This window comes from Ochlerotatus camptorhynchus, unplaced genomic scaffold (assembly GCF_037179485.1).
Source record: "Ochlerotatus camptorhynchus isolate MF236.1 unplaced genomic scaffold, CSIRO-AGI_Acam_v1.1 ptg000659l, whole genome shotgun sequence".
Classification (NCBI taxonomy): domain Eukaryota; kingdom Metazoa; phylum Arthropoda; class Insecta; order Diptera; family Culicidae; genus Ochlerotatus; species Ochlerotatus camptorhynchus.
In genome coordinates this window covers 330,177-352,333 of record NW_027041138.1, presented here as the reverse complement: position 1 = coordinate 352,333, position 22,157 = coordinate 330,177, and the positions used below count along the sequence as shown (strand labels likewise).

The 22,157-nt window shown below is 41.3% G+C and overlaps 2 protein-coding genes across 2 annotated transcripts; both read left to right on the top strand.

Moving 5' to 3' along the window:
* Positions 1 to 222: 222 nt before the first annotated feature.
* Positions 223 to 18,909, top strand: Hexo2 (Hexosaminidase 2). Its single transcript, XM_065237912.1, has 3 exons — positions 223 to 1,177; positions 17,951 to 18,625; positions 18,685 to 18,909. Exons 1-3 carry the CDS (start codon positions 262 to 264, stop codon positions 18,864 to 18,866), a joined length of 1,773 nt encoding a protein of 590 aa, XP_065093984.1. The 5' UTR covers positions 223 to 261; the 3' UTR covers positions 18,867 to 18,909.
* A 117-nt stretch (positions 18,910 to 19,026) lies between these two features.
* On the top strand, positions 19,027 to 21,730 carry fu (STKc_STK36 domain-containing protein fused). Its single transcript, XM_065237911.1, has 4 exons — positions 19,027 to 19,248; positions 19,307 to 21,375; positions 21,436 to 21,565; positions 21,634 to 21,730. The coding sequence occupies exons 1-4, from the start codon at positions 19,138 to 19,140 to the stop codon at positions 21,703 to 21,705; spliced, it is 2,382 nt and encodes a 793-aa protein (XP_065093983.1). The 5' UTR covers positions 19,027 to 19,137; the 3' UTR covers positions 21,706 to 21,730.
* Positions 21,731 to 22,157: the final 427 nt, after the last annotated feature.

The following is a 22,157-nucleotide window of genomic DNA, read 5'->3' as shown; positions in this document are numbered from 1 at the left end:
CTGACGAGTGATGATGACAACATCGTCAACTACAATAATCGCTTGGAGGGACGCCCGTTGTGATGAATGTGTAAAACTATCGCCGTTTTTTTTTTCGCGTAACCAGCTGGTGCAGTAGAATTTTCTCACCCAGCACGAGTTTGCAAACGATAGCGCGTTTGTGTACTCGGTGGTGGTCGGTTGATTATATTTCAGTCAGTTTAATTCTACGCTACAATGCGGACAGACACTCCGAAAACGCGTTCCCCACTGCTGCTGCTGATGTCAGCCACAATTTTGGTGATTGTCACTAGTTTAGCAAAGCTTACTTACGGTGATAGTGCTTCCTTGTACAAGTATCGATGCGCGAATGGCAAATGTTCCAGACAGCACAAGGATTCGTTAAATTCCAGCGAATCGTATTTGGATAGCCTGAATGAGTGCCGGTTGGTATGTGGCGAGTATAGAGCACTGTGGCCCATTCCAGCCGTTATACTGAACCTGGGACAGGAAACAAGAGAATTCGTTCCCAGTGATATCGAGTTCGACTTCCACGCTAGTCCTGGCGATATTGAAGTGCAAAAGTTTCTGAATGAAACGAGCAAAATTTTTCTGAAAAATTTATACAAAGAATGTGGTAGACACTGCAATCGTACAACCAACACTAGAATATATTTTGCAATTAACGTTGAAACGGGAGAAACCAGTCTGACATGGTCAACGGATGAATCGTACGATCTCTTCGTTGATGATCATGATGGATTGCTTGAAATATCCATAGTGGCGAGAACAATTTTCGGCGCTCGGCACGGAATTGAATCGGTGAGTCAACTTACAGCTGTGAGGAATTATCCCGAAGGGGACTGCTTACTGCTCTTGACCGCGGTAAATGTCAAAGACTACCCGTACTATCCGCATCGGGGTTTCCTGTTGGACACGGCGAGAAATTTCATATCAACCAGAGCTATCAAACGTCAGCTAGATGGAATGGCATCGACCAAGTTGAATGTGTTACATTGGCACATCACAGATTCGCAGAGCTTCCCACTGCAGTTGGTCAATCTGCCACAAGTAACAGAGTTCGGTGCCTACTCCGAGAAGCAGATCTACTCCCAAAAGGATGTGCAGGATATCTTCGAGTATGCAAAGTATCGAGGGATTCGAGTGATTTTGGAATTTGACGCACCCGCCCATGCCGGTAAGGAATGACGGATATTTTTTTTTTATGTTTGTCTATGAAAGTGAAGTGTCGGGTTATAAGATAGTTGATTGGTACGCACTAGCGTGCACAGGAATCTTGTTAAGGAGGGGCAATTTTTTTCTTTCTTTGGTGAATTTAATCTAGGGATGGGGAGTACTCCAAAGTACGTCGTAGATGATGCTGTCCTCCTCCCACTTTTTCCCAACTGTTCAATTTAGCTAATTTTATTTATTTTTTGCTCCGGTGGTGGTTCATCTTCTTCAATGCAAACTGCTTTCAGACAGTCAATGAAAATTGGCAATTTAATCCCATTGACGATGTCGATGATGATCGGTTCGTCAAATGGTTGCGATAGTAGGGCTTTATCCGAAATTATACACTTGCTGCGATGTTGTTGCCTTGGTGGTTGAATTCAGCTGAAGTCACGTCAGATGGTGGTGATAGCATCGACAAACCGAGATGAATGACCAATAAGAATCGCATTTTCCTTTCGCACGCACACTGCGTTGACAAGTACGAGGTTCAAATAGTGCACATGGCAGTGAACAAACAGCATATTGCTCGTGATCAATCCAATCTTGATCAGTGATATTGAGTGCTTGGCACTGATGAAGTCTGCAAGTAGTAGACGAAATACGCGCATCTGTCAAAAAATAAGCAATTATAACGGAATTAAAAGGAAATAAACCAACACACTCAAAGCTGTTCATTGAAATTTTCAGAGATGATTCTTAGACGATTTTTTAGTAAGACAACAATCGATCAAGGTTCAATGGCAAACTAATACCCACTTTTCAATTAGGGAATCCAAAAGCTTTTTTTAGAACTCTATGAGCTCTTTTGAAATTCTTCTCATAAGTCCTCTGGAATTATTTTTAAAACTCTCCTTGACTTTTACTCAGAACATCTTGGAACTGAAATTCCCTTAGAGTTTCAGAAGAATTTCCCCAGTATTATCCAGAAATTTCTCCCGGTATGAGCTAGAAATTATCGGTACTCCCTTGAAATTTTCCTCAAAATCCTTTTGGAATTTCACTCAAAATTTAATTTTCTCGGTATTCTTTTCGGAATTAGCTTGGAACTATAACAGGATTCACTAGAAATTATTTGCAGAATTTTCTTGGAATACTCCCCAGAAATTCTTTAGGGCTGTCCTCAGAATTCAATTTCCTGGAGGATCTTCACGGATTTTTTTAGAACTCTCCTAAGAGCTCTTTTGAAATTCTTCTCAGAAGTCCACTGGAATTATATTTAGAACTCTTTATGTTTTTTTTTTTCTCAGAACACCTTGGAACCGAATGCGCTAGAAAATTTCCTCGGAATTCGATTGAAATTTTGCTTAAAATCCCTTTGGAATTCCACTCAAAATTTGATTTTCTCGGTATTCTTTTCGAAATTATCTTGAAACTATCTGCAGGATGCACTAGAAATTATCCGCATAATTTTCTTTGAATTCTCTCCAGAAATATTTGGAACTGTCCTAGGAATTCAATATCATTGAGGTTCTTCTCGGAATATTTTAGAACTTTTTTTTTTCTCAGAACACCTTTGAACTGAAATAAAGTTGCAGAGGAATTTCCTCTGTATTCTCCAGAATTTTTTTTCCAAAATGAGCTTGAAATTATTCTCAGAATTCCCCAACATCGCTTTGGAATTTCATTCAAAATTTGATTCTCCCGGTATTCTCTTCGAAATTATCTTGGAACTATCTGAAGGATTCACTAGAAACTATTCGCAGAATTTTCGTTTCCAGAAATCATTTCTTTTGGAACTTGTCTTCAGAATTCAATGCCCTTGAGGTTCTTTTCGGAAGTCAAGTTTAAGTTGTACGTCCATTCACCAAAACGTTGTAGTTTTTCTACCAGAAATGTTCAATAAAGCTTGCCCCTCCATTCACCAGAACTGTGCAATTTTTACATCAGGAATCTTCAATTCAGCTAGCGTCTCCATGCAGCAGATTGTTGCAAATCTTGCACCAGAAATTTTCAATATAACTTGCCCCAGAAAATTTTACACCAGAAAATTTCAATTGACCAGAACGATGCAAATTTTCCACCGTTAATGTTCAAGAAAAAATGTTCTCCAATCTTCTGATTGGTGCAGATATCCTTTTTCCATTTTCCACCAGACATGTTCAATATAGCTTGCTTCTCCTATCATCAGAATGTTGCAGGTTTTCCACCAAATAAAGCTTGTCCCTATTTTCAGATTATTCAGCATAAATTTTCAGTAAAGCAGCTTCCCTCCAATCATCAGATTGGTGCAAATTTTACACCAGAAATTATTATTAAAGTTTGTTCCTCTATTGAGCAAAAGGATGCAAATTTGAGACCAAACATTTTCCAAAAAGCTTGCCCATCCGTTCACCAGAACGGTGCAGATTTTCCTCCAGAAGTTTTCAATACAGCTTAATTTAAATAAAACTAGTGCCTTCATTTACCAGACCAGTGCAAGTTTTCCACCAGAAATTTTCTGTTTATTTCATTTATCAGAGCGATACAAATGTTGCACCAGAAATTTTCAATAAAGCATGTTCCTCCATTCACCAGAACGGTGCACCAAAAATTGTCAGAGAAGTTTGTTTCGCCATGCACCTTTGTGGTGCAATTTACAGGCGTTGCCTCTTCATGCAAATTATCCCCCATAAATTTTCAATGAAGCTTGCATTTATCAGAACGATGCAAATTATGCACTAGAAACATGAAAAAACCTTGCTTCTACATTCATCACAGTGTTGCGAACGTTCCTCCAGAAAATTTTCAGTTAAATGTGCACCTACAAATTTTTTGCGTGGTTGAATTTTTCCACCAGAATTATTCATTGATGATATTTTTACACCAGAACTATTAAATAAAAAGCTTTTTCTATGATTTACCACCACGAAGGTTAATTTTTTTAACCTTGAATTTACCCTCTTCTTTTAACTCTCCATGAACCACCTTTAAAAAAAATTTACTCCAGAAAGTTTTTGTATGCGCCACTGGGGTGCAATTTTTTGACCAAAAAATTTCATTGAAGTTTGTCCCTTCATGCACCTTTGTGGTGCAATTTTCAGCCACCATCTCAAAGGAATTGACACAATAAAAGATTTTCAGTGCCCTTATAGTATGAAATCAAGACCAACAATTGAAAAGGCCTCAACTCCATTTTGTAAACAAACCTTGTAAGGGCATTTTGTCGCAAACCAAAGTCCGCCAAGGCAAACCAACAAAATGAACAGGTAGGGGAAATTCTCATCTACCCGATTGTGTTTTAGGTTTGCGAATGTAGATTTCGGTTCGCGAGAAAATGGCCTTACAAGGTTTGTTTACAAAATGGAGTTGTGGCCTTTTCAATTATTGGTCTTGAAATGAAGTTATTTACCTTCAAATCAAGTTATCAAGAAATCAAGTTGTTTTATATCATAATTTGGAAATGTGGAAATAAACATCTTATTTATCAAAGGAGGGGCAATTTCCCCACCTTGCCCTACCCTGTGCCGGTCAGTGTAGGGTACGTGTCCTACATTATTAAGTCACTTGTGCTTAGTTTTGATTTACTACTGTTCAATGGACGCCATGCGCTTATCTAAAACCTATATGTTATTATAAGAGTGTTTGTCATCTCACTTCAGCTTCAAGAAGGCCTTCGTGTTATTTTTACACTCAAGTCAATGATCTTAAAACTGATATAAATTGGAATAGAACTGACATGCAGCGATTAAAAAATTACCCCCACAACTATATCAAATGTTATGCTGAAATTTTAATAATTGGCAGGATTGTTCTGGTAGCAGCTAAATGAAGGCAACATTATGTTGGAGCATATTTCATCCAAAATGTCAAACAGTATTGTGTGTGTGAACTCTCTCTACAATGATCGCATTCATGATCATTGTAGACAGCTTTAGTTCGGGAATTAGAAGGTGATAGCTCTATTGCAGATACAGCATCCCATTTCAGAATGTCTGGAGAGTCACGCCCATTTCGAGGCTACTTTCACTTACAATAAGCCCCGCATGTATGTAATACCTCTATCAATTACATATTCTTTTCAAACCTAGCGCGTATTTAGTTTAATTTTGATGTTTAATTTATAAATAATAAGAGGCTCGGTCTCACCATGTTCTGCTGGTCTGCCGCCATTGATTGCTTCTTTTGGAATCCCTTGTATTTTTTCTCTAACGCTTCGTATTTCATTCCGCACTTCACCGGCAATTTCCTTCCGTAGATCGTCCTTGGTCGGTTCTGACATGATTCCGCCTTTTCCGGGTTTTTCTTGTTTTCCTAGGGAGATAAATCCACACTAATCTCCGTACCTGGTTCGATGTTGACTCCTTCCTCGCTGGTTGGTGTGGTCGATCTCATGTCCACCATCTGTTACTGTATTGCCATGGTCATCTGACATAAGGCTCGCGTCTTAAGTCGCTGGTCCACCGAGCACTCGGAATGAGTCATTGAATCAATGTAGTATGAGATTGTGTTAAATGCAAAGTGCGAAAAGAGAATGAGTGGAAAACGAAAGGGATTAGTTCCAAGAAATGATAGTTTCATCAGATTCCCCAACTAACCATACTAAATGGTTACTTGGCTACTCATATGGCCGACAGAATGGTTTATCTGTTGCGAAGTGACCAGAAGGTCCCGAAGAAACTTGGCTCAGCTCTGGTACTCTCTTCGGTCCCAAGCTAATCGATGCACCCTCTCAAAACATAGGAAAATCCAGGAACCCCTCATTTCATCTGTCAAACTATCATAGCGAATCAAAACAAACATGGTGTAGAACTAGAATTTCGATTAGAATGGAGTACGTTAATCGATTTGCTTGGGACTGATAGGCTAGTCCACACTCATAAAATAAATCACATAACCAGTGGAAAATATCCATGTGACTTTCACATAACTTTCATGTGATCCCATAATTAGAAATTGCGCCACTAAATCATATGAATTTTATGTGTCCAATGAAATCTATATGATTTCTCATATAGAATTTCTAATGCTATGTGATATTCAGGTAAAAATCATTGTTTTTGTTTTTGGAAAAATACTATGCGCGTTCCTAATAGAAACTAAGTGAAAACTTTTTTCAGTGCAGTGTGAGCCAATTTAAAATCGTTAGTTTCCACCTGTTGATAGTAGAAATACTCAGAGGGAGAGATGAGCGGAGAAAACAAAATACAATTCGGCAGCAGAGATTTGTACCTAAATTATCTTGCAACCCTTGCTAGAAGCTAGCATTTCACATGACTATTATTTGTGATTCGATTTACGTGCAAAATAATAATTGATTGCATCGCAAGATTTTGCACAATTCTTAGTTAGTTTCCTGGATCCCTGGGCACTGCGGTATCCCAGGAAACAGCGAAGCCGACAGCCTGGCAGGGTCTGGACCAGCTGGCCCCCGTTACACCGACGAAGTGCCACTACAGGACATAAAGCGATGGATAGTCAGCGAAATGTGGGAAGCCTGGGAAGCTGAGTGGTGCCAATCCCAATCCCTCTTCATCCGAAGAATCAAAGGAACGACGAGCAAGTGGACGGATATGTCAAACCTACGGGCCCAGAAGGAGGTTTCTCGTCTTAGAACAGGCCATACAAGGATCTCACATAGTTTTGGTGGGGCGCAGTTCCACAGAATGTGCTACGTTTGCGGAACCACTGCATCGGTGGAACACATCCTATGCCTGTGTCCGCAATACCAACAACTAAGGGAGCAGTACGCACTTCCCAACAGCATTAGGGACATACTGGGCGACGAACCTTCCACTTTAGCGACAGTTATTTATTTCCTCATGGACGCTGGGTTATACAACAACATTTAGGTCCTTTTAATTTTCTTTTGGCTGACGGTACATCTCTACCGAACGGGGGATTACCCCTCCTACGGTGGAGCTCCGATCTCTTTCAAAACCCTACCTAACTTTGATGTACCAGATTGTTTTTTTTTTCTTCTCGTTGCCTGTATTGTTAGTCTTTTTACTGGAATCTGTTTTAATTGCTTCTATTTGAGTACATGTGAATAGTAGGCCAACTCCGTAACAAAATTTGCTGGCAAAATCCCCCTCTGGGGCCTCCTATTTTATAGAGATGAACTAGCCAACGGCTAAAAATCTCTCTAATAAAGTTAAAAAAAAACAATTCTTAGTGCCATTAATTAACCAACTAAGATCAATTAATCAATAGAGTTAGAATCTTGCTTTTGATTTCAAAAACTAGTTGAATTTGAGAAACACACGAAACATAAAGGTGATTGAAACTCTGTTCGATTGCAATACTCTCAAATTTAATCTAGTAAGAATAAGAAAACCTCGGAAAAATTCTAATTAGAATGTTCGATTGGGTCTGATTTTGACAGTTCATTTGGCTCAAATCATTCCCTCCGCTTATCTCTCCCTCTGAGTATTTCTAGTTGATAGTACTGTTAGCAGCACTTTTTCTAGAGCCTAAAAAATAGTAATCCTTCAAGATATTTAAACTTCCTCGAAAGTCTAGATTTTTTTGAAGTTTTCGGTGCTTCCCTGAACTTATTGGAACTGCCGTAACCTGCATTGAAGTTCTCTAAACGTTCCTGATCTTTTTAGAGGTCCTCTTAATTTTCCTAAAGTTAATTGCACTGCCTTGGCGTTCTTTGATCTATCTTTAACTTCCTTGAAGTTCTCTGGACGCGTCTGAAGTTTTCGTTCCTTATTGACTGAAATTTTCTGAATATTCCATAATTTCACGGTGCTTCTTGGAAGTTTCTAAAATTATTTGATGAATCTGCTCTGAAATTCTCGGAATATTCCTGAAAATAATAAAACTGCCTTAATATCTCTAAACTTTTACGAAGTTGGACTACTCTGAAGATTAACATTACTGTGGTTTTCCCTGAGCTTCTCGGAACTTGGATGTTTTCGTAGTTCTTCTGAAGCTCTTGGTTTTCTTAGCTTCTCTGCAGTTCTCTGGAATTCTTTGAAATTCCCGGAACTTCATGAAGTTTCTTGAATTTGCAGATTTTTTAACTTTCCTGAAAGTCTGGTCTTTCCTGAATTTATTAGGACTGCACATAAAATCTCTGAGCATCCCTGAAGATCTCCAGACGTAGGGTTACCATATCAAATAATCGGAAAGGAGGACTTTTCGCTTCAAAATCATAGAAAAAGGAGGACCAATTATATAGTAAAGGAGGACAAGATAAAAAACACATTTTCTGCTCCACAAACTTTATTGTATCACATTTTTACAGTAAAATTACACATTTTAACAAATCACTTGTTTAATCATACTTTTCCGAGCTTCCAATTGCATCAAGCAATTTGCCATTCTTAATCAATTCGCTATAGAAAGCAGAACATGTTACATGTTTCATGTTGTATTTCACTTGTAAGAGTGATTTAATTGAAGTAATGTTCAACCTGTTTCGTTCTTTCGTCCACTGTGCGTTCATCAAAGAAAAAACCCTTTCAACGTTTGCGTTATGTGCGGGGATGCAAAAATAATACTGGCATATTACTTCTAGTTCTGAGAAAGTGCTACGATCAGGACAAGCTTTAAAAAATTTTGTCCATTGCTCATGGAGCATAAGCTCTGTAAAAAAATCTGAACCGATATCAAAACTGTCTAGAAATGAAGTAAGATTGCAAAACTGATCATATAGTTTAACATCATCAATTTGAATACCGTTTTTGGTGAGATAGTTTATACAGGGAATAAGATCATCGTAATGAATGGATTTGTAATTTCTTACAATCATCCAACGGAACATATTAAATTCTGCAAGTGGTTGAATCCATTTTTCCATATAATTTAAGCAAGCTTCGTAAACCTGTTGAAACTCATTTCCCATTTTCTGCTTCTCTGTTTCAGATACCTTCAGTTCATTGAAAAGCTGTTTAATTTTCAATGGAATAAACTTGTCTTTGATGCGATTGCGCAGTAAACGTAAAATATTTTCAATAATAGAAATAACCTCAAGCACCGAATTTCCCCCTCTTTCGATCGATGCCAAACTTGTTTGGAAAACAGACATTAGAGAGTGCGCGAACCACAAGTAAATTTCAGAGCTTGCATTTTCAAAAAACGATTTAATTAGTTGTGGTGGCTGAGTTTGGGACATAAAGTAGTCTTTGAGAGCTGAATAAAGCTTAAGAATTCTTTCCACTGCTGGAAATAGACTCAACCATCGAGTTTTGCTATGACTCAGTAAAGGTTGGTAATTAAGTTCCACGTAATCGCAAAACTCTTTGAGTGCCTGAGTCCTTACCGTGTAAATCGAAAAAAAGTTAAAAATCTTCAATGTTATAGACTCCACATCCACACTCATAAGGTCAATGCCATGATGAAGACTGTTGTGAACTATGTGTGCAGGGCAACCGACACCAACTAAATTTGGGTTTTGCAAACTTTCCATCAGCAAAGTGAAAACGTTTCGACCAGGATTTCGATTGATGCCACCAAAATTTACATTTGCGTTATCCCCTGTAAATGCAATGCATTTTTCAGCCAGTCCATGGGTCTTTAAGCACGTGATTAAATACTCAGCAATTGTTTTAGAAGTCTCATTTGGTAGGCTGTTTACATCAATCAATTTAGTTTCGATTCCAAGACTCACCCAATTGTAGAACTGAATGATGACAGGAAATATCTTCTCAGCATTGTGGTTGCTTGCATCTGTAGCGACAGAGATGAAACGAATGTCCTTTAATGCCTCCAAAGTTTTCTGCATAGTATAGGGTGCGATGACACGGTTCACGATGGCTTCGGTTTTCGTTCGGGCACATTTAAGATTTTCAGCAATTTTTGAATCGTTGAATAGCTGTCGCAGCAGGCCTGCAGTACAATCCATTGACTTGAACGATTGATGGTGCTGAACTGTGTGGAATGCCAAAGTTCCAGCAACTGCATTTGCTTTTTTTACGGCTGATGATGCAACCTTTTCGAAAAAAGAAGTAACTTTTGATGTCGAGGCAGATGCACCAATCATTTGTTTGTGTTTATCCGATCGAATATGACGTTCTAATGCCACTGCGCCCTTATTGCCAACGTCGACGTGGCAATCGCAAATTATGCATTTCGCGTCATACTCGCCTCGACCTTTAGAAAAGCATGTGAACTTCTCCTGCAATACGTTGGAAAATTTGCACTTTCGCTTCGTGCTCATCGTACTGAAAAAAAAGGACATCGAAGTGAACACTGAAAGTTGTTTATCTTAAGTATGTGTTTTGTTTACCTTTGGTGGCTCTTATTTTTATGATAGTATAACAAAACACAAGATGAAGGTGGTCGGCACAACAGGACCTAGAAAATTAAAAATTTCTTCATTATTTGCATACAGCTTTGCTCTTTCAACATTTGCTTTTTACCTGATAAATATGAAACGAAATATGCAGTTAACGTACGAAAACATTCACTCCGTGGCTGTATGACGTTTTGACTTTGCTTTGAAGGGACGGAAGAAAAAATCGTCGCTGGTGAATCACACAATCGCATCAATGCTTGATGTACTCTTTACTCATACGGTAGAGGATTTGTCTTATCTCTTCACTCCATCGAAGAGGTAAACATGGTAAGGCTAACGAAAGGTGGTGAATATTGGCAAACGTCAAAAAATGCTCATTGTACCCGTTAGTGAAATGCATTTGATGATGTGGCATGAAACCAGTGTTGTCAATTTAACTTTTAAAATTTTGTTTGAAACAGTGATACAAACAAAGCTTCATCGTAAAAGGAGGACATTTTGAGGTGAAGGGAGGACAAAAAACTAAAGGATGAAAAGGAGGACATGTCCTCCTTTAGGATACCATATGGTAACCCTATCCAGACGTAGCTTCTCTGAGGTTCTTAAAACATCTTTGAAATTTCTCCGATTTTCCTCAAGTTATCTGGATTTCTCTCAAGTTTTATAAAGATTCCTGAAGTTATCTGAATATCCTTGAAGAGCTTAGATTATCCGCAGTTTCTCTTTTCCAGTCTTGAAACTCTCGAAGCATTTTTGACGTGCCCGACATTTTTCAAAAGTTCTCGGAACTATCCTAATCTAATCTATTCTAATCTAACACCAACACAGCCAATTCTTAAAAGCATCCTGGAAAATGATATGCATATATACCTACATCATTTTTCTTGTCTATTTGATATATGTTTCACATCGAAGATGCGTCACACATATCAAAACGGCCAAGTACTGGACGTTCCGATTTTGGTAATTATATGATTGGTTGGTCGTTGGAAGCATCAAAGCTAGAAAGGTTAAGTGATGCTCCATTTCTTCTGACGGTTGGGGCCCCCAGTCTCTTCAGTCGATGTTGTACACATAAGGAATACTTCCTTGAATCCTGACGCTCTGCCGTAGGAAGACAGCATTCGGTAGACTGCTGCTGCAGATGGCCAACACGTTCACATCGGTCAGCCGTTCGGCCGGAAGCGACTGCAGCAGATATACGTTATTGTTCTTGTCCACGCCAAGCACTCGTTTTCGAAACTATCCTTATCCCTTATTATCATCCCTCAGTCTGCTAATGAAACATCGCTGGTATTTTTATCATTCCTCAGAACTTCTTCTGATGCTATTCCTGGAATTTGTCTGAAATGAATGAAACTGCCGAGCAATTGTGGAAACAACAAATGAATTTTTGAATCTGCCTACTCCTATGAAACTTCGCGTAATTGTTTGTTATGGACAATCATTCACATTTTTGCTAAACTTCGGTCAATTTAACAAGATCCAAATTTTTAAAATGGCATCCTTGAAGTGTTTAAAAAAATTTAGCAGTACAAAAACGGAATGTGTCAATGAAATAGTGCCTGAGGCAAAGATATAGAGAAAAATAATGTCAAATAAGTAAACATTCAAAGAAAATGTTAACTCAAATATCTCCAAGCGCCCTAGCATGATTTTTGGAATTTGAATTAAAAAAAAAAACTTTAATAAATGCAAGCGTTTGGTATGTTCAAAACCATGGACACTTGAAAACTGTCAAAAATCGTAAAACTAGATCTTTTGGGCACACTTTTTAACTATTTTTTTTTTTAGGAATTTCTCGGAACTTCTGTGAAGCTTAAAATGTTTTGTTAAGTTCACTAAACATACCTGATGCTCTCTGGACCATCATTAATTTTTGGAACTTTTTTAAATTGTACTTCAAGTGTTTACTTATATATGTTTTCCACTTTGATGGTGTTATCGAGAATTTCATAAATCACGACAAACTAATTTTGATGGTGGTGATGATATTATGTTGCTTAAGAAAGGTTATTTTGATATTTAAACCCTACATTCTAAGCAAGATTAAAAATTCTACAATCAATTGACCATATGAACAAAAGGTGTTTACTCTATTTCCTCCGAGGAGGACTACTCTATCTATGCTGCAGTGTGTTGTGCTGTGGCTAGCTGCTCGCACACTGAGTAGATAGAAAGAAGATTGATGACGATTTTGAATATTTCCTGCAAAAAGATGATGCGCGATGCATGTAGATGCGAGAAATGCAAAAAGATTTTTCGATAGTGTGAGCCCCCCTCAATTTCCTCTGCATTTCTTACAGTGCGAGTAAAGTAACGCTTTTTATTCATATGACCTAATCACACCATTAGATCATCTTAATAAGACGATTCCATTTCCATTGTATTAGGATTATCTAAAATTTCTGTTGGGATTATACGGAATCTTTCTTGAGATTATTTATAATCTATGTCTTAGTTAATGTCGTGACTGGACCGAGGTTTCCAGCCTCAGTCACGGTTTCACAAATCTGCTATTCCCTCTGTTGGTTCGCTAGTGCCGCTATCCCTTCTGCTGATGGTCCTTTGCTGGTCGTCCGCTCTCCACAGTCCGTCATAAGAATGCCGTCAACAAGTAGTAGTAGTAGTAAAATTATGTTTATTTCTGTTGATTATGGTAGTACATTGATTTATCATTTTAATTGATTAGCCTACCTGGCTCTTCATCTTTGTTTAATTTGATATTCTAATTTAATATTTGCGGTTTTTCAACTAGTTTACAGAATATCCATTTGGGGATGTGATCACGTATGATCTGATGATTTGATCTCAGACAGGTGTCTCTGAACCTTTCCAGGATGAATACTCTCCGTTCTTCTAATGTCTGAATTCCAGCTAGGAGGTGGAATGTTTAGGACCATCCTAAGGATCTTGTTCTGGATCCTTTGGAGTTTAAGGTGATGGCATTTTGCGCAGCTCTCCCAGATTGGCATACCGTATTCGATTACAGGAAGGATGATTTGTTTGTAGACAGCTTATTTTTCAGGGACAGGGCTGACTTCATGTTGATAAGTGGATACAACGAGCTTATCAAGATGTTGCACTTGGTTTTCGTTTTGTCAACGTGCTCCCTGAAAAGAAGCTTGCTGTCTAGTGTTAGCCCGAAATACACGACCTCTTTGGACCATTCCACCACTGTGCCGTTCATGCAGATCTTGTTATTCTCCGACGGAACAAGTCTGGGAGATTTAGAGTGTGGAAAGATAATGACCTGGGTCTTTGCCGCGTTGATACGGATCTTCCAGCTGTTGAAGTATTCAGACAGGACGTCTAGGCCTCTATGAAGTTTAGCAGTCAGAGCTCCGATGACCCTACCCTTGTAGACGTGGATGTGTCATCTGCGAACAGAGACAACGATCAGGGAGAGCCGGCATATCGGAGGTGAACAGGTTGAATAGGATGGGGCCAAGGATGCTTCCTTGTGGAACCCCGGCACCGATGTTGAAAGCATCCGATGTGATGCCATTCAGAGAGACTCGGAACGTCCTGTCCGATAGATAGTTGTTTATTATTTTCACTAGGAAGATTGGAAGACCGTACTGCTGCAATTTGAACACCAGGCCATCATGCCAGACATTGTCGAACGCTTTTTCAACGTCCAACAACGCCATGGCAGATGTTTTCGAAACAGACTTGTTCCATCTGAGAATGTTTGTTACTCGAGTCAGCTGGTGGACGGTCGAACGACCTTTCCGAAAACCAAACTGTTCCTCGAGTAACAAGTTGTTTTCATCGGCAGATGTTAGGAGCCGGTAGTACAGTGCTCTTTCGAACAGTTTTAATAACCCTGAAAGAAGGCTGATTGATCGATAACTTGAAGGAGAGGACGGATCCTTCCCAGGTTTCCGGATGGGTATGACTTTAGCTGACTTCCAACACGAGGGGAAGTAGCCAAGTCTGAGGCACTGATTAAAAATCAGTGCCAGATGGTTGTAGAATCTGGAACTCAAGTGTTTGAGTTCCAGATTCAGGATGTTGTCGAAACCTGGGGCCTTCAAGTTTTTAGATGATTTGTTATAGGCCAACAGTTCGTCAGCCGTAATCTCGGATTCCTCTGGAAAAATGTTAGGAATCTGAAGAACATTGGTTGCATTTTCAGCAACCTCAGATTCATGAGGGCTGGCGATGTTTTGTCCGAGATTATGGGAGCTGACGAAGTGTTGACCTATCGCCGCAACCTTCTCTTCAGGAGTTATCAAATGAACCACTGGGTCGCCGGGACCATCCAGCGGGGTCAGTGGGCAATGGGCCTAGGCTTGTTTTTAAGAATTTTCGTAAGTTTCCAGAAAGGCTTAGCACAATTTGGGAGAGAGCGGATCTTACTAGCAAAATCGTTATTTCTGAGATCCACCATCCTGGCCTGAATGATCTTTGTTAATCGATTACAATTGGTCTTCAAGTTAGGCAGGCCAGTACGCTGGTACTGCCTGTAGGGCTCCATACCAAATAAACACACCTTATATATTAACAACCTTGCCTTTAAATATAACATACCTGATGATTGAGAGAACCTTGGTTAAAAAAAGAGCGGGAGGATGACAGCTGGGGAGTTTTGGGGAGAACGGTAAAAAAGGGTAGAGAAAGGAGGACTCGGATGGAACAGGACGCGCATTCGATAGTCGGAGCTAACTAATCCCAATAGAACTCAATACCGGTGCCGGACGGAACCTAGGACAGAACTGAAGGAACATCCTTAAGGAAGTGTGCGGATCTAGGCAGAGCCTCTACACTGCCTACGAATGGTGTTACGGAGTCTAATGAGATCTTTGGTAGGACTGTCAAGGTTCAGAGTGTTACTCACCTGTCTGGATACTGGCGCGTGTTGTTCCCTGGCCCAGGAAATCGCCTCCTCGATGGTTTGTAGACACCGGTCAACATCTTCGGACGTCCCCGGTTGGACATCGTAGTCGATGATTGTGTCGACGCAGGTTTGATATTGCGCCCAGTTGACTCTATGGTAGTTGCGCCGGTAAGCTTCGAATCGGTTTACCGAGGATCCAACTTCGGCCACCACCGGGTAGTGGTCCGAGCTCAGCTCCTGGAATGCCACAAGTTGCGAGACGTTGTGTCCCATGTTGCTTACGAAGATGTCGATGGTCGCATGGACCCCAGACCGACTCAACCGGGTGGGAGAGTCCGGGGCCAATATGGTATAGTGGCTCTCTTGCAGGTCTTCATTGAGGATGATGCCGTTTCTATTGCTCCGACCGTTGCCCCAAGCTTGGTGTTTTGCGTTCAGATCGCCAGCGATGATAAAGTTCCCGCTCCTCCGGGTGAGTTTGATGATGTCTTTCCGGAGGGCCACTGACGACCCGTCCCTGATGTTGGTTTGCTTGGGGCAGTAGGCCGCGATGATGGTGATTTGGCCAAGTGATGTGCTCACCTCCACTCCGATGGCTTCAATTGTTTTCAGCTGGAAGTTTGGTAGCAGCCGGCAACTGATGTTCCGTCTTGCAGTGATGGCCACTCCTCCACCTCCAGAGCAGGTGCGATCAAGTCTGACGAGCCGAAAGTCGGGAAGGAATATGTTCAGTTCGGGCTTCAAATGCGTCTCGGTGATGATAGCAATGTCGACCTCCTTGGTGTTGAGGAAATCGAGTAGCTCTCTATGCTTGTTCGTCAGTGAGCAAGCGTTCCAATTTGCAATTTTTATAACTTCACGGTCCATACTTGGTGACGAGTGACAAGGCAGCATGAAACTGTTCAGATCGAGTCTTGCAGGTACGCATGATGATGAAGACCTCGGCCACGAGCGTCACAAGTTCCTCCGAGGTGAACGGAGAATCGTCGACAGATTCACCTGAGACAGCACCAGCGTATGATAAACCAGGGGCGGTGGATGAACCTGGAATTGGCTGGGCCGCAGCAACAGCGAGACGATGCTGAACTGTCCGACTGTTGGGAACCATTTGGATACTCACAGGATTGGCTTGTTGGTTGTTGAGCGGAAGCGAGGCTAGGTTCGGAACATATCGACGGGGCTGGGGAGCTGGGTACTGGACTTCCGTGAGTACAGGAGGCGAACGATGATTACGAAGGCGACCGAGCTGGTTGTTGATTGTGGCCTTCCGACGGATATTAATGAACTCCACTCGCTTGGGACATCCGCGATTAAAGGCTTGGTTGTTTCCACCGCAGTTGACACACGTTGGCTCGATGTCATCGGCTTGCTCACAGGACGCAGTTGAGTGAGTTCCAGCACACTTGCCGCAGTTTGTCTTCATGTGGCAGTTTTTGGTGCCATGGCCATATGAGAGGCAGTTCATACACTGCGTTACATCACGATGTTGGGGGTTTGTAATGCTCCCAACTGATGATGACCTGAAACAGGTCCCGGATTTTGGATCTCAGAGCCGCAATACTGGTGGATCCCTTCGTGAAATGCACCAGGAACAACTGATCACGGAAGCTGGTGTTTTGGTTGGGACGCCGGTTCATCTGGAACACGGCCTCAGGTTGGAGCCCAAGCCGCTCTAGCTCGGACTTTACCGCAGCAGCCTCAAACGACGGTAATTCACGCAAAACCACCTTCAGTGGCTTGCTCGATGGCAGATCATGCGTGAAGAAGTCCACGTTGTTGTTCTTCAGGAAACTTCCTATTTGTTTGTACTTCTCCAGGCTGGAGCACATGATTTTGGTACCGATGCTGCAAAGTTTGAAGAGAGGCAGCAGCTTGTGTTTTGCCAGTTCGGCACCTAGCTTGGCAACATCCTTCACCGGCGTGAAAAGCGGGGGAATCCGCTCTCGTCTTGCAATGGTAACGGCGTCACCATCGCCATTTTCTTCCGGGAGTACTGCATACTGGTTGGCTTGCAGTACTCGTTTTCCGGCGTCATCCTGCGACGCGCTGGGCTTGATTAGCATCTTCTTTGAAGGGCCCGCTGCTGGCTCATTGGCACGTTTACGCACCATTTGTTTCGTGTTTGCAAGTTCAAGTAAACTTGCCAGAACGCGAGAAGGTGGCGACACTTCCACGGCGCAACGCGACAGCACAAAATCGAATCGAGCTCGACAGTCGAGCAAAGAATGCCGCCATCAACGAGCTTAGGAACCTTATATTTATAACTCTAACTGTATCAAAATTCCCGAACCAATCAGATCCCGTTTACATACGGTCTATCACACTTCACGCTCACTTGATTCTACTCATTTCTATTCCACACTAACTCTATCTACTACAGTGAGATTCTCCGATGTTATTCTATTTTCTAGATTGCTCATTTATTCTCCATAAATACTTTGGGAATTCACTACACTCCTTCTGAGAGTACTTTGAACTTTTAAATGCCATGATTTTCCTTAATTTCTCTGCGGATTCTCCAAAATTCCAAATAAGATTTATATTTTCAATGCCTCAATTTTAACTTTAAAATCATATGAAGTAATATGCGTTAAGCTAACAAATTACAGAGTTGAAGATGCAAAGAACCAGCAGCAAATTTTATAATTTATCGTATTGAGGTTAGGTCCGCAAAGCGCAATTAACAATTATAAATTCAACTGACCCGATTGCGTTATTCCTACTTCCAGGAAATGGCTGGCAGTGGGCCCCAGCCGCCGGGCTTGGCAACTTAGCAGTCTGCATCAATCAACAACCGTGGCGGAAGCTCTGTATCGAGCCTCCCTGCGGTCAACTGAATCCCGCCAATCCCAATCTCTATCCAACGCTGCAAAAACTATACGCTGATTTCTCTCACCTCATTCCACCTCGAGAAATTCTTCATATGGGTGGCGATGAAGTGTTCTTTGGTTGCTGGAACGCTACCGAGGAGATTGTAGAATATTTGAAGGGCCAGAATAGGAGCCGAGGGCAGGATGATTTCCTAGAGCTGTGGGGGGAATTCCAGCAAAATGTTCTTCAACTATGGGATCGTCAGCGACGGGGAATGGAAGATTTACAGCCCACAGTCATATGGTCAAGTCATCTAACCGACCCAGCAGTCATTGAGAAGTTCTTACCAAAAGAACGATATATAGTACAAACATGGGTTGAGTCTGATATGGATCTGCCACTTGAACTGTTGCGGAAAGGCTATCGACTGATCGTTTCCACCAAGAACGCTTGGTACTTTGACCATGGATTTTGGGGCAGTACCAACTATTACAATTGGAGAAAAGTCTACAACAACAAACTACTGAAGAGTGTTAAAGTCCTCGGAGGTGAGGCCTGCATTTGGACAGAGTTTATCGATGAGAACTCACTAGGTAATTCACGAATCCATCTGCGGTTCAGCGCAAATCACTATCAATTTCAATCATTACAGACTCACGAGCATGGCCACGGTTGGCGGCGGTAGGAGAGCGCCTGTGGGCCAACCCAGAGCAGGATGCATCCAAAGCGGAAGGTCGATTCTATCGGCATCGAGACCGTTTGATATCCCGTGGATTAAGTCCGGAAGCCGTAACGCCTCAATGGTGTGAGCAGAACGAAGGACAATGTCAATAAAATTCCAGTTAGAATCGGAAGCTTTCGCAATAATTTCGAAAACATGGTTTCCTATTGGAATTGTATGAAAGTGAGTGCCTGAGGAAACGCAAAAAATAGCGTTTTCTGACAGTAGTTGACTAGTGTCACCATCGGCGAGCGGCTGAGTGGTGATGTTTTTATTTTCTTTTACTTAACAGATGTAGCTCCATTTTACTTGTTGAATAATAAAATTTCAATGCAACAAAACAGTGATTAAAGTGTTTAAATTCAGAGTGACGAAAGTTTAAGGATGGATAAATATGCCATCAGTAATCTAGTGGGTGAAGGTTCCTTTGGAAAAGTATACAAAGCTATTGATAAGCAAACCAAAACAACTGTAGCCTTGAAAATAATCAGCAAGGTAAGACTTTCATACGGACAATGGCGACGATAAACATAAACAAATAATTCCGTTGCAGAGAGGAAGATCGGGTCGGGAGCTGAAAGGTCTACGCGGAGAATGTGAAATTCAACGAAATTTACAACACCCGAACATTATTCGAATGTTGGACTCATTCGAAACGGAAAATGAAATAATCGCCGTCACTGAGTTTGCCAAAACCGACCTACACAGCCTGCTCCGCGATGGATCTCTGGGCGAGCCGAAAACACAGAGGATCACGTACGATCTGGTATCGGCTCTCTATTATCTTCACTCACATCGTATTCTGCATAGGGATTTGAAACCACAGAATATTCTAATGGACAGAAACATGACGGCAAAATTGTGTGACTTTGGATTCGCTCGAAACATGACAATGGGAACTCATGTCCTGACATCAATCAAAGGAACGCCTCTTTACATGGCTCCAGAGCTGTTGGAAGCAAAACCTTACGATCATCATGCAGATTTGTGGTCATTGGGTTGTATCATTTATGAAATGCTCGCCGGAGAGCCACCCTTCAGTTCCACATCCATGATCCATTTGGTAAAACTTATTCGCAACCAGTACATTAAATGGCCAAGTTTTCTGACTTCCAATTGCATTTCGTTCGTGCAAGGACTGCTGGAGCGAGATACTAGCCATCGGATGTCGTGGACAAAGATCATCAACCATCCATTCGTAAAGGGGCACATTGTAATATTAAAGGAAGACATCCCAGAATCACCTTTCACGAACCCCCTGACTGCTTCACAGAACAATGAAAAGCGGAAGCAGACAAATCGAATTATGTACGGAGAAAACTACGAATACCTACAGTATGGGTCGAAACGCACGCCAAAAGCCACGAAAGGATCCAATGAAGACGATCTGGCATCATCGAGAGATAGTATGAACGTAATATTGCAAAGTGACATTGAATATGTGGAAACGGATGCAGAGGAGGCAGCAACGACATCCATACTCAGGAACAGTTTGCTCGAAAGTTATAAGCTTCAAACAAAAGAGAATGATGGACTTAGACCAATCAACCCAGAAGATTTCACCGTCGAATATCACCACCCTTTGGGTGAAAATGCCGAAATCGTTCAAGACAATCCAAATCTCGTGATGAACAATTTCAACGATAACTTTCCTCTGCTGGACAAAAAAGGACAGACAATTATTTCCACAGATGAGTTAGCAAACAGACTGAATAATATTGACCTGCAGAATCAATCGCTGAAATTCAAATCGCAGGAGCTTGAACGACGGAAGCTCAGTCAGAACATTGACAATTTCTCCATCCGGTTAGAGCTGGATAAGAATGCTCAAGGCATCACCAAAAAGTCCACGGATGAACCACTTGAAACGGAAAAGAAACCGGAAAAAATCACCCCCACTCTATTGCCCGGTTGGGATTCTTGCGATGAGTCCCAAAATCCTCCGATTGAGAACGAAGAGTGGTTAGTGTTCCTGCAGAAATCTATGCAAGAAATTCTGGATGGCGAATTGGATTCGCTGAAACAACAAAATTTTGTCAGCATAATCGTTGCCCCACTCAGAAACTGTCGAGCCAGCGCCAAAGTGATTGAAAACGTTGCCCACCTGTTGAGTTTACCCCTTGCAATTGATGCGCCTCCTGCCATAATGCATGACATATTAAGCGTCTACGCAGAGCTGAAATTAGTTCCTAATCTGGTGTACGCCTCCAAGTTGCTGTGCAATAAGAAACTGAGCACGTCGAACAGCGAAAGCCATTCGTCGCCCATTCCGTTGACCACATCGAACACTTCGATTCGGCAGCTTTCCTCCCTGGATTGCGATGAAGTCAAGACTCTGACGGCCGTGTATGATTTGATTTGCTATCTGGTTCACTCGGGGGAGAACTTTTTGAAACAGTTTTGCGATGCCATTGAAATCCTCGGAGTGAAGGAGCTGTTTGTGAACTTTATCAATGCCATCCGAACGAATGAGGACTACGTACGGCTGAGCTGTGCGATCCTAGCCGTACTGAATTGTGCCTTGCGTGAACTGCCGGAGAACGCGGAGATCATCGAGCAGATTGTTTTTCACGAGAATGTCAACCTGATACAGATGCTGAGGCACAGGGATTCAATGTTGAGGTAAGGTGGCTTGACTGTATGTTGGGAGTAAACATTTATCAGTGTTTTATTTGTTCGCAGACATAGGACGTGCATGCTGTTGAGGATATTGGCGCGGTTCAGTTGTTTGGCGCTGCAAAAACATTGGAACAGTGAAATCAAAGAATCGTTGGAATCTCTTCTTGACGATCAGGATGTAGATATTAATGCGGTAAGGATTCTTCTACGCTATGATTGTTGATGGTTTCAGTCTAATGTTTAAAAACAATATCATTGCAGGAGGCGAAATGTGCATTGGATGAGTTCAAATATCTTTCCTTCATAACTGCAGATACTGCTGAGACATGTTGAGTAAACTTGGTAAAATGTCTACTGCTTCAGCTTACTTAGATATATCACAACTTCACCCTCTTAAACCTTATTAAGTCTCAAAAGGATCCCATTTTGAATATGTGTTAGTCTCGCTTATTTAGCATTTCCTGATAAGGGGCTGCTCTTCATAAACTACATAGAATGTTTTGAGAGGTTTTAGACCCATCCTACATTTTTTGAATGTGCTGAAAGTCCTTAACGTACGAAAATAATAAGAAAAATACGCGAAATATCAACTATTTCGTTAATATTTTCCTTTGGGCTGACATATACTACCCCAGCAAAGCTGGATATCAAATTGAAATTGAAATTTGCTGTTGTGATGGAACTTATTTTGAATACCCAAGTTGGTTAACTCTAAAATGTTCTTAACGTGTCTGAAATTCTACGCTAATCTGGGAATTTCCCTGGATTTGCTTAAAATTTCCCGC